This window comes from Ranitomeya variabilis, chromosome 4 (genome assembly GCF_051348905.1).
Source record: "Ranitomeya variabilis isolate aRanVar5 chromosome 4, aRanVar5.hap1, whole genome shotgun sequence".
Taxonomy (NCBI): Eukaryota; Metazoa; Chordata; class Amphibia; order Anura; family Dendrobatidae; genus Ranitomeya; species Ranitomeya variabilis.
This window is the reverse complement of record NC_135235.1, coordinates 622,221,094-622,234,212: the sequence shown is the minus strand read 5'-3', so window position 1 is coordinate 622,234,212 and position 13,119 is coordinate 622,221,094. Positions and strand designations below refer to the sequence as shown.

The 13,119-nt window shown below is 39.8% G+C and overlaps 2 protein-coding genes across 9 annotated transcripts in view; both read left to right on the top strand.

Moving 5' to 3' along the window:
• Window positions 1-3,286, top strand: part of LOC143766100 (uncharacterized) — a 55,785-nt gene extending 52,499 nt beyond the window's left edge. For 5 of the 8 annotated variants that reach the window (XM_077253498.1, XM_077253500.1, XM_077253494.1 and 2 more), the window contains 2 exons: window positions 864-1,019; window positions 1,729-3,286. In XM_077253498.1, the coding sequence (XP_077109613.1) occupies window positions 864-1,019; window positions 1,729-1,787 (215 nt within the window). In that variant the 3' untranslated portion in view covers window positions 1,788-3,286. The remainder of the gene's footprint in view (window positions 1-863; window positions 1,020-1,728) is intronic. The other 3 variants (XM_077253495.1, XM_077253496.1, XM_077253497.1) reach the window with 1 other exon arrangement.
• LOC143766102 (coilin-like) overlaps window positions 1-13,119 on the top strand; it is a 946,917-nt gene that overhangs the window by 444,632 nt on the left and 489,166 nt on the right. The window lies entirely within an intron of this gene.

Sequence of the window (13,119 nt, the reverse complement as noted above, 5' to 3'; positions counted from 1 at the left end):
TTATAGATAATGTTCAACACAAAAACAAGTGTAACTATAACATTAAATACACATAAATTAGAGGATGAGGCACAGGTCTATGAAAAAGTTCACATAGTCACACAGGAAAGACAGAGGAAGATAAGAAGAACCAAAAAAGGCAAATGAAAGATGTGGAAATCTCATAGACTCTAAATGTAAAAGAAAGGAAAAGGTGCTGGGAAGGAAGACTCACAAACAAATCACAGGAAAAGCGCTTAACCAGGAAAAATAATCACTAGATTAGGAGCTGCAACTCCAAACACAATCTACCTTGAAGTATAGCCTGCAAAAAAGGCAGACGAGTATAAAGGTGAGTATAAATAGAAACTTCCAAGAAGTAGTAAGACAAAACTAAATAGGGAAGTGAGAAACACATGTATAGAAGCAAACTAAAGAAAGGAGGAAAGAACCATCAGCAGTTGGACAGAGACCAAACAGGCTGTAGCTTAGCAGAAAGGAAAACCGACCACCCAGCAAAAAGTCACCATCAAGTCCCAAAACTGAGGCATGACATAAACACATTAGTGATATTAGACTGTTATTACTTTGCACAAACTGTAAGTAGAAACATACTACAGTATTTTGCCCAAATAAAAATGCCATAATCCAGACAAATAACACTTCCATACAGCTGTCTAAATTTTAAAAATGCTAAATATTACCACCACCTGCATACATTGCACAGTGCTTGGTACCATAAGTAACAGCGCCATACTACTATACAGTACTCAAGAGATACCAATAGAGAACAAATAACCATATCAAATAGTTACTTACTATTAAGACCACTGGACTATAGTGAATAGATAATGGTATTAAATAAACTGAACCTTTCTTTTCAGCAACACCATCTCCGTTAAAAAGTTTTTCATCAACACCATCTGCATCAAAGACCAAGAATTCAACTTCCTCAATAGTCAAGTTATTTCTAGTTGTTCCTTTGTTCGCTGTTGCACTTGGATTCTTGATATACAAGCGAAATAAGATCGTTATCAGAGGTAAATATATTCTACATTTTACAAAATGTTGAAATGTTCCAAACTTTATTTCTAATACGCTTTCAATGGTTTTAAGGGATTTTCTATAGTAGTAATGGATTTCCCTTAGGTAAGGCCATCATTACCTGATTGATGCTGGTTTAATTTCCGACATCCGGGGCCAATTAGATATTGATTTAAAAGTTCCAAAAAATTAATGTTGCAAGAAGTAAAATCCACTACAAAAATGCACATTTTTTACTTCCTTTATAATCACTATTATGTTTAATTCCTTCTGGCTCGTTGTCTTTCACAAGCACCCCTCATGGGTGAGTACCACAAATAACATATACTTTCACCCCTCAAAGAACAAGTGGGCTAAAAAAGACCCCCCTACATTGGAGATGTCATTGTGTTCACCTGATTGCTGCTGGTCTATCTACAGTAAACAGCTAATTTTGTAAGGATAAACTAGACATGAACTCTGTAGCGGTCAAATTAGCAATTCACGACCCCATTTTTGGTGTCCATAACCAAATGCCTCATGTTTTGGGGGATTCTCCAAAAAAAATCTTTCAAACCATGAGGAACACCTGATAAGTAAGGCGATCATTCAAAAAATGATGCTTATAAGTGACTGAATGATGACTCAATCGCATAATATTCTGTCACCCGTAAGGCAGCTCAAGTTACCTCTCACTTGCCTAATGATATGTTCCTTTCTAAACAGATGTGCCTGGAGAAGAAAGCAAAACCAATCCACCATTACTGCCACCACAAACTGTCTAATGGAGATAACCTGTGAGGAATCAAAGGAGAAATGTGGTTACTCTAAGATATGACAAGTATGACGCATGCCAAATGGGCAGAATATATCCATATTACACTGGACTCAAGAAGAAATACATAGGACTGGTGACCCTAAATGGTGCAACCTATTTCCATGAGGCCAATACATCTCTACTTTTAGTAAAAGAAAACACATTTTCCATTTGTCTTCTCATAGTGCCACCTTCATCCACCCTCTTTAGCGACACAATGGTTTAAAGGGGTTATCTGGTGAAAACAAGTTATTACCTATCCCTAGGATGTTGATTGTTGGGGGTCTACTGCTGATCCCTAGGATGGTTATTGTTGGGGGTCTACAGCTGATCCCTAGAATGTTGATTGTTGGGGGTCTACTGCTCAGAGGCACATTGATTTGCAGAATTATGAATTTTTATTCCCTGTTATAATTAAGTAGCAGTGCGACCTGTGCACCATTCATTTCTTATGGGGCTTCCAAGGGCTGAGCTTGCTTTTTTACTGCTTACCCCATAGAGAATGAATGGAGTCATGGTCGGACATATGACCTGATATTGGATTGAGAATAAAATTTCCCCATTCGGGATAAAAGTTACATAGCATAGTGGTTAATCGAAGTACTGTGAAATATTGCATGATGATGCCTTATTTTTACATTAGTTTTCATATCTGGCAATATATCTAGTGTCTGCTGATCACTTGGTGTTTGCAATATGATGGCATAAGATGTAGGATTTCCCCCCAAAATTATAGAATCTTGTCTCAATTACATAGTACATACAGTATCGTAATGTTATTAAATGGTTTTATAAACTGAAGTGATATATCATTATTTTTCATGTATTACAAAAGTGAGACCAATATTTTTTATATTAATATTAATAATGTGAACGTGAAAGGGTGTTTTCTTGGGCTCAAGTCTCGCCATATAAATGTGTTAGCAACGTAAACCTGTTATTGTAGCTAACCGCAGCCAACAAGTACGTATGATAGGACCAACAGACGTACCTACCTTCCTTAACTTGTTCCTAAACCTGAGATGGTTGCCCTCAAATACGTCCAATGTATGCCATCTATCGGCCATCCATCACCCAAAAGCTCCCATGTTATAAAAAGATAGATGTACATCATTTTGATGAATGCCTCTACTGGATGCCATTTCTCTATCACTGGCCTCCCATAGGCTCCCTTAAAAAAATTAAATAAAGCACATATATTGATGTATATATTTTTTTTTGATTGAGTGGAGCAAGATAGTATCAAATCCAATTTTTTAACGTTACAAAATAAAAGAAACGTTAACGGCAGACAGATCTATAAATCACGCAATAGGGCAACATAATTATCCCACTGTAAATAACCCTGAAGGCTTGGACATTGTAGTATGCATAAGACATATAAGTATAGGAATCCAAGATGTGAACTTTTGTATAAAAAAGTAGTCTATAAAACAGTAAAAAAAATAAATAAATAAATATATTCTTACAAATTTTATATATACAGTCATGGCCAAAAGTATTCACACCCCAGCAATTCTGTCAGATAATACTCAGTTTCTTCCTGAAAATGATTGCAAACACAAATTCTTTGGTTTTATTATCTTCATTTAATTTGTCTTAAATGAAAAACCACAAAAGAGAATGAAGCAAAGCATTGATCATTTTACACAAAACTCCAAAAATGGGCCAGACAAAAGTATTGGCACCCTCAGCCTAATACTTGGTTGCACAACCTTTAGCTAAACTAACTGCGACCAACCGCTTCCGGTAACCATCAATGAGTTTCTTACAATGCTCTACTGGAATTTTAGACCATTCTTCTTTGGCAAACTGCTCCAGGTCCCTGATATTTGAAGGGTGCCTTCTCCAAACTGCCATTTTTAGATCTCTCCACATGTGTTCTATGGGATTCAGGTCTGGATCCATTGCTGGCCACCTTATAAGTCTCCAGTGCTTTCTCTCAAACCATTTTCTAGTGCTTCTTGAAGTGTTTTTTGGGTCATTGTCCTGCTGGAAGACCCCTGTCCTCTGAGGGAGACCCAGCTTTCTCACACTGGGCAGTACATTATGCTGCAAAATTTGTTGGTAGTCTTCAGACTTCATAATGCCATGCACACGGTCAAGCAGTCCAGTGTCAGAGGCAGCAAAGCAACCCCAAAACATCAGGGAACCTCCGCCATGTTTGACTGTAGGGACCGTGTCCTTTTCTTTGAATGCCTCTTTTTTTCTCCTGTAAACTCTATGTTGATGCCTTTGCCCAAAAAGCTCTACTTTTGTCTCATCTGACCAGAGAACATTATTCCAAAATGTTTTAGGCTTTTTCAGGTAAGAAGTGGGGTCTTCCTGGGTCTCCTACCATACAGTCCCTTTTCATTCAGACGCCGATGGATAGTAAGGGTTGACACTGTTGTACCCTCGGACTGCAGGGCAGCTTGAACTTGTTTGGATGTTAGTCGAGGTTCTTTATCCAACATCCGCACAATCTTGCGTTGAAATCTCTTGTCAATTTTTCTTTTCCGTCCACATCTAGGGAGGTTAGCCACAGTGCCATGGGCTTTAAACTTCTTGATGACACTGCGCACGGTAGACACAGGAACATTCAGGTCTTTGGAGATGGACTTGTAGCCTTGAGATTGCTCATGCTTCCTCACAATTTGGTTTCTCAAGTCCTCAGACAGTTCTTTGGTCTTCTTTCTTTTCTCCATGCTCAATGTGGTGCACACAAGGACACAGGACAGCGGTTGAGTCAACTTTAATCCATGTCAACTGGCTGCAAGTGTGATTTAGTTATTGCCAACACCTGTTAGGTGCCACAGGTAAGTTACAGGTGCTGTTAATTGCACAAATTAGAGAAGCATCACATGATTTTTCGAACAGTGCCAATACTTTTGTCCACCCCCTTTTTTATGTTTGGTGTGGAATTATATCCAATTTGGCTTTAGAACAATTCTTTTTGTGTTTTTTTCATTTAAGACAAATTAAATGAAGATAATAATACCAAAGAATTTGTGTTTGCAATCATTTTCAGGAAGAAACTGAGTACTATCTGACAGAATTGCAGAGGTGTGAATACTTTTGGCCATGACTGTGTATATATATATATATATATATATATATATATATATATATATACATATGTATATATATATTATATATTCTATAAAAAAAAATTGTTAGGGTGGAATAACAGTCAAAAAATAAGTCAAATATATAAAGATGGGTTTTTCAAAATCAATGGGTCAATGACACACAGATATATGAAATTTCACAAGCAAAACTTTTGTATATATTTTTCTACTGAATAGGCATTGAATAAAATGAAATATTTTATTTGTTTCCATTTTTTTCTTCCTCACATTTCTTTAAAAATCATGGGGGTAATGATTGAGGTTTTTTTTAATAGCATTGTTGCTAACAGTCCTGAATTTACCAGGACTGTATTTCATTTTTGGGGAAGAAAATGGGCGTTCCTGGGGGGTAGGACCAATGTTGGTGAGTATGAAGGAGCTGTTACACAGTATATAATAAAGTAACAACTTAGTATAGACATTTGTAAAACTTCTAATTTGCTTCTAAACAAAATATAAATTGAGACAATGTTGGCGAAGTTATCAGTTATATAAAGACAAAATCACCAGGTACCCATATTAAGAAAAAACATTTCATTGCCCCTTGTAACAAGTACTGTAGCTAACTGTACTTTTAGATTTTCATTTTCGATTTTTAATTCGATTTTCAAGATTTCTTTAGAACTATAATTAACAATTACTTGTGGTTCACATTCCTATTCAGCTGCAGATATCCCTCTTGTCTCCATTTTTCCAAAAGCTGGTTAAATGCTTTCCTCCGAATATCCTCCTTATGCTAAAGGCCTTCTCCTGCCTTTTAAAATTATATTTAATTCAACTGTCAAACCATTTTTATGTCTTTATTAGCGTTCCTGTCTGGACGATGCTTTGTAATCCTACCACATGTCTACTATCTCGATATGTGCGCTGCTGGTCAGTAACGTTTTGCTTTTTGATCATGCGCCCCTTTACCAACACTCCAAAATGTCACTAATTATGTAATTGTTCCTCATCTGCCCGAAGTGCCCCAAGACCTGAAATTCACACATTACATCTTCTCTCTGTAAGCCATCATTTAGACTTATGGGAGCAAAAGTGGCAGAGTTTATGTAAATCCCACCCAAAATTGGTTGGTTTTGCTCCAGTTCTGTTGATGGGACTTAAAAAGGACTTAAACACCTCTAGTTTAACCAATAGCTTTCCATTGGTGACCTACATGAAAGTAACACAATATCATGAGGCAGTAGACACAGGTGCGTAAGTTGGTATGCATGCAATATACAGGAGCATGTTCGAACCTTGTCGTAGTGGGATGGCTTTTAAGCTTTTGTCGATCAAAAACAATGTTTGCTAAGTACCCTATTTTACATATATGTACTATTTTTACTTACAGTACAGGTGGGTTTTGGCTCATTTTCTGTCTATCTTAGGTTTTCATCTCATCGTGATTACAGATCAGAAGTCATATGGTTTTTGGGGACAAATGAAACATAGTTGACAGCCAAATAAAAGTAGCATGAGTAGCTAAGAAGAGTCCTAGTGGTGTCTAACTGGTTGGGCAAGTTTTCTTCAACTTAAAAGGGGTTTTTCCCAAGAACAAAGTTAATTTTAATTAACATTTTAATCAATATCAATGGCTGTGCGACGTGGCTGGATATTTGCAAGAACTTGAACACACAGATGCATATGCCGATCCAGAGCATCCCAAACAGGCTCCATGGGTGACATGTCTGGTGAGTATGCTGGCCATGCAAGAACTTCGCACAGCCATTGAAGAAGAGTGGACCAACATTCAACAGGCCACAATCAACAACCTGATCAGCTCTTTGCGAAGGGGATGTGTTGCACTGTGTGAGGCAAATGGGAGTTACATCAGATACCAACATCTTTTCAGAACCCCCCCTGGACCTCCCAATATTGTAAAACTGTACATTTTAGAGTGGCCTTTTATTGTGACCACCCTAAGGAAAACACCTGTGGAATAATCATGCTGTCTAATCAGCTTCTTGATAGGCCACACCTGTGAGGTGGATGGATGATCTCGGCAAAGGAGAAGTGCTCACTATCACAGATTTAGACAAAAGTGTGAATATTTGAGAGAGAAAGGCCTTTTGTGTACAAAGGAAAAGTCAGAAGTTCGGCTCATGAAAAATGGGAGCAAAACCAAAAGTATTATATATATACTATATATATGCATATACCCCCATAGATCCCTGCCAACTGCACAATAACAAAAGGAACAACTAGCTGCAACCAGCAATCATTTATACAGGCTGCTTGGACACCAATTACAGGTAGCATATTGCTTCAGGGGTGCTATTTACAGAGTAAGAGAAATGGAACTATTACATTTTACATAATGAATCCGGAAAGGTAGGCAGTGTTTATAAAAAAATATACACATGGATGTTACAAAATGGGAACGTAATATCCAGATGGCGATACTATATGGCAACATAACGTGAGTTAGAAGAGTACAAGCACTCACTGCTGCTCACTTGCCGGACTATTACCACCCCAGTTGCGCTGGATGATATAGGAGAGATGTGGAATCCACAAAAAAACGACCATACGGAAGAACTATAAGTAATAAAAACAGCTCTTTATTAAATACAAATGTTATAAAATATATAGACAACGATGGAACAAAAAATGGGGAAAATGGCATAGGTCACAATACAAATACCACCATGTAAATACGAAACGTGCAGGCCCAACACTGTCTCCCTATAGTATATAAGATGTTAGTATGGGGAGCAGACACCAATCTACCAGGGTGGCTGATATGTGTATAATTAAGCGACGCTCAATCTTTAACCCCTGGAACACTCCATAAAGGACATACATCCCTCACTTAATAAAAACTACTACACCAGTGTGTGTGAGAGGCTCGAGAAAATAAGTAACTTCAATGTCCAGGGATACTAATAGTGCTGGTCAGTGGTCATCAATAACAGCCATCACTGAATGCATATAACCTCGCACCAAAATGGGAACGTAACAATACGGTATAAGGAATCACATGGAATAAAAGGGAAAACAAAAGAAGAAGTACTAAACATGTGTCATGGAAATGGATCAGAGCTTTGCGGAGGGAAACACTTCTTAGAACTCCTCTTAGAGCAACAGACAGAACCACTGAATATTGTGTCTTCAAGAACTGACCAATGACAAAAATCCATAAACTGTTTTTTTTTATTAGATCAAGGTTACGCCCACATACCTCCCCTTGGTGAGCTCATATGGAGGGCTGGTTGTGGGATGTGCAACGTCTTTTAGAAGTTTATGTGATACCCAAATTTCAGGATATCTTCATCCATAGAGTTCCCAGGCAGGAGATATTGTTGTCATGTTATTATCAAGATTTTACCTTTCTATAAAGATAAAACATATGGATGTGGATAGTATCTTCCATTTAGTTGGAAGTGTTTAGCCGGCCTTACGGTGATGTGAGTGAATGCGTTATGTTCGTCCCTTTGTTACGAAGCATAAAAATATATCTTCCATAAATTTAGGATAGATGCAGACTCCAATATTCATCAATGACCACTGGCTCCAGAGAGTCTGAGATATTTTCTTTAAACAGAGGAAGCCAATATACTGCTCCTCTGAGTATACAAATCCTAGACTTGTTGGCTAGTTCTCAGCAGATCCCTTGTTGCAATTACTTAATTACGGCAGGAGGTCCTACTTCAATAGAGGGAGGTTTAAGTGTCAGCTCTTGCTCACTTCACCAGTTATAATTAATCCAATATGTTCAATATGAGGGTGGTATGTCCCCTCACCGAATAAAATGTCCAAAATATATTGCAAAAACTTTTATTAAACTTACAAAAGGCATGTACATACATATATATATATAAAAAATGAGGTAATCAGTTACAGAGTCAATTATAGCAGAGGTCAGGTAGAAAAGAGCAGGTACTGTATATCTCTGACTGGTGGAATACAAAGTGTAATTTATAAAAATCTGCATAGTGCTTATGTAAACTTCATAGTCACATATCTCAGTGAGTGTGCCACAAGAGATCATGGCCCCCTGAGGAAGCCAACATGAAATGCGGGTTAGGGCTGTGCGGGTGCCATCATCTATGACTGAATATGGGTAAGAGTCTCTCAGTGTGTATGTTGGGATGGTGTCAGTGTAAAATTCAGTCTACAGCATATGTGTTAAATGAATTGTTCTTATACTATGTAGTCATACTTTGCTATCCCCGCAATCCCTGAGATACGTGACTATGAAGTTTACATAATCACTATGTGTTGGGGTTTGCGGATCGCACTAAATATAAATTATGATGAAGTGCGATCGCAACCTGGGGTCCACCGTGCAGTGATGTTAAACCGCAGCTGGAGAACAATGGCGGAACGAAGCTGTGTACAAGCACCGTAGTAAACACATGGAGTTAAAAGTAATTCCATGTGGAGAGAGTGCAAAGTACCTGCTCGGTTGCTCCACAGAGTGGTAAAATACAGAGAGCACTCGGAGCTATACCCTGTTAGATGTCACAGGAGTACAGCAGATAATAACACTACTTGGGGGTCCCTATAGCTTCCCCCCAGGGAAATCTAGGCTGGTGGTTGTGCTTGCTCTGACACTCGGCTGTGCTAATGGCACACGCGACTTAGGATGCCCGGAGTCAGATGCTGAGCCAAGCGGGAGTTCCCACCGTACACTGCCTGCGTAGACACACAGTCCCCATGCTAGAGGCAGCACACGTGTACAAGGAGTGGTAACATATCCACAAACACACACTTAGCATAAAAGATCTTAGCGCGCCGATGTGCGCCCCAAGGACCCCTTTATATGCTCCGCTTATGTCCAGTCACACAGGACCTAGCTTGTGGGCCAATCCAGAACTGCTGCATCACCAGAGCAGCTGACCACAGACCACCAATGAGAGGTCATCACACGAGCAGTAGGGTGATTTCTGGACTTAGCCTCCAGAGCATCTGTTCGCTGCTGCCTATTCCTGGTTACCATAGACTTGGCTGGAAGACCAACAGCAACCAAGCAAACAACACGAGTGTGAGCAAGACGTTGAGACTGACATCTTTGTTGAGCAGCCTCCACTGCGGCTGGAACAGAATGGGAGACCGCAGAGGCAGACAAGGCTTTGGATCTACCCTGCACAGCAGGAGAATCCTGGCACCTAACACTATGCACCGTTTATAATTTGCACTTCATGTTCCCCCAGTCAGAGATGTACATGCTCTTTTCTACCTGACCTTTGCTATAATTGACACTGCAACAGATTAACTCATTATATATATATATATATATATATATATATATATAATGAGTTATATATATATATATCTATAATATAACGCTGGGAGCGTCACTCTGTCCGAAGCCTTTATAGACTGCGCAAGCGCCGGCGCATTCTGGACCCCACAGAGTGACGCTCCCAGGAGATCGCGGTATGCGTAAGCACTGTCAAACAAAAGAAGAAAGCCCATGCATAAAAATGTGCACACCTGTTCCAAAAATACTGAAAATGTATAAATTTATTTGTATGAACACCAAAAAGACACAAAAATATAAAACCAATTAAAACCACAACAATACACCCTTCCCCATATAAAGATGTACAATATAATGCCCTCTAAATACATACATATTAGAATTGCACTTCGCAGGAAAATAATCCAAATTGTGCTGAAATAACAATCATATGTACACAAACTCCCCCCAAAGAGGGTGTACCCAAACAATTATACCCTAATATATAAATGACCAAATCCCTAATACTGTGTGAGAGAGCAAAATAAGGGCGTCCCCAAATTTGCTGAAGGACAGTGGTCACAACCCATGTAAGTATGAGGGAAAGTAGATATAAATGAAGTCCCTACTGGAGTCATAGAAAAAGCATGCTGCAGAGTTGTATATGGTGAATAAAGGACCTATGGGATACACCCGTGTTGAAATTCAGTGGTCTCTGCATGAGACAATTGGACTAGGCATACAATACAAACCAGCCTGTCCTAGTGCAGAGCACTCCTGGATCCCAGAGTCCGCAATGAGAAAGGACAAATTTTTTTTGGTGGTGTGCAGAGAAAGTCTCTGGATGATCCGGCTCCAGTATGAGGACTGGGAGGGAGGGAGGGAGGGAAGAAGGAAGGAGGGTGTGGATGAATCCCACGCATATCGCCGCTCCTGGGCGGCTTCGTCAGGGAAAGTGCGTACTTACAAAAGGTGTCCTGTCTTATATACCAAGAAAATGAAGACTCACCGGTGTCTGCAATTGCTGACATCAGATAGGAGGTGAGGGAGGGAAGTCAGGGATACGGGCGCAATAGCGCTTGCTGGATAGATTGAATGGCGCCTGCGCAGAATAACAGGAATGAGAGAGAGCGCTCAGAATGAGCGCTGTGTGCGGCCGTACAGAATTAGAAGGCAGAGCGCATGCACCCTCAAGGTGAAGGGCACTACATATGCCGAGAGGATAAAGAAGGCAAAAGGATCTGGGGAGATCCCAGAAGCATATAAGGAAAACCAGCATGGATCCTGTATTAAACATATGGTAACATAAAAGATATGACTATACCCAGCAATCATAGTATTAGTTGTATAATGTATCCGGACAGTAATATAGCATACAGATGAATATATCTCAATCAAAGCATGCATGATGGTATAGTATAGCCATATGTTACATCAAAAGGTTAATATATAATACATAATCACCTATATAAAATACAGAAAACATGGGGGTCCCAAACAGCTAAAGCCATGTATGCAGGAATGTAACTCAGCAAGCTGCTGTATATTTATAGGGGGGTATATTTCAAATCTAAATAGTCCATAAATATTAACAATGAAAAAGAAATAGAATAATATAATATCCATATTTCCCAAAAATAATCATTTTTTTAGGACTTTTGGGATAATTACATATATATCAATATCTACTCAGTCCTTGAAAAGACTATACAGTCCCCATCACAAAATTAGTCCCAGGGCTCATATCCATACGAATGTTGTCATTTCTATATCCTCAAAGGAAACCCAATAGTTCATGTGAGAACACTCAAAGTCGACGTCAACAATAAAGTGATACTGATGTAGGCGGACCCAATCCAGTTATCCTGGAGTCTCCACTGGATGGTGATAAATCCTGGACTTCCAAGATTCTCGAGATTATCCCAGGAAGCCTGTATACACAAGTTCCTCATTCAGGCCTATAGGCGAGAGGGATTTGAGACGAAAAATCCAACGGGCTTCATTCTGTAGCAGTAGCCTGTGCCGATCACCACCTCTCTCATTTGTAAAAATCCTCTGTAGACCGAAGAAACGTGTGTTAGTAGGTTTAGCATCATGGCAATGAAGATAGTGGGTTGCTACGGGAGTCAGGACTTTGCCCTTTTTAGAATCAGAGCGGGCCAAATTAATTGTAGATAGATGTTTTTGCGCACGTCGTCTAAGTTCCTGCGAAGTTTGCCCAACATAAATTTTATGACATGGGCAAACAATAGCATAAACCACAGAGCTTGTTTTACAATTGATATAGTGATAAAGTGGGAAGTCCTGATCATCAAGAGGACTAATAAAATGATTTTTTGTGGTTGGCATATACGAACAAATGGTACAGTCGCCACAAGGAAACGATCCCCTGAGGCGGATACCCCGATCAATCTAGTGACTGGTCGTGAGAAATGACTTTGTTAATATGTCACGTAGATTGGGAGCCCTTTTGGCCGTCATTAAGGGTTTAGGGCTCACACATGCTGATGTCTGGGTATCCAAGGTCAAGATATCCCAGTTTTTAGCAACAATGTGTCTCACCTGGTGCCAGTTGGTACTAAATTCCGTGATAAACCTCACAGTGGTTTCCTGCGATTGAGGGTGTGTTGTCAGAAGAGAGGTTTGATTCAGACTTCTAGCCCGTTGGAAGGCTCTGGATACCGTCCTCTTGTACAGCAGATAATAACACTACTTGGGGGTCCCTATAGCTTCCCCCCAGGGAAATCTAGGCTGGTGGTTGTGCTTGCTCTGACACTCGGCTGTGCTAATGGCACACGCGACTTAGGATGCCCGGAGTCAGATGCTGAGCCAAGCGGGAGATCCCACCATACACTGCCTGCGTAGACACACAGTCCCCATGCTAGAGGCAGCACACGTGTACAAGGAGTGGTAACATATCCACAAACACACACTTAGCATAAAAAATCTTAGCGCGCCGATGTGCGCCCCAAGGACCCCTTTATATCCTCCGCTTATGTCCAGTCACACAGAACCTAGCTTGT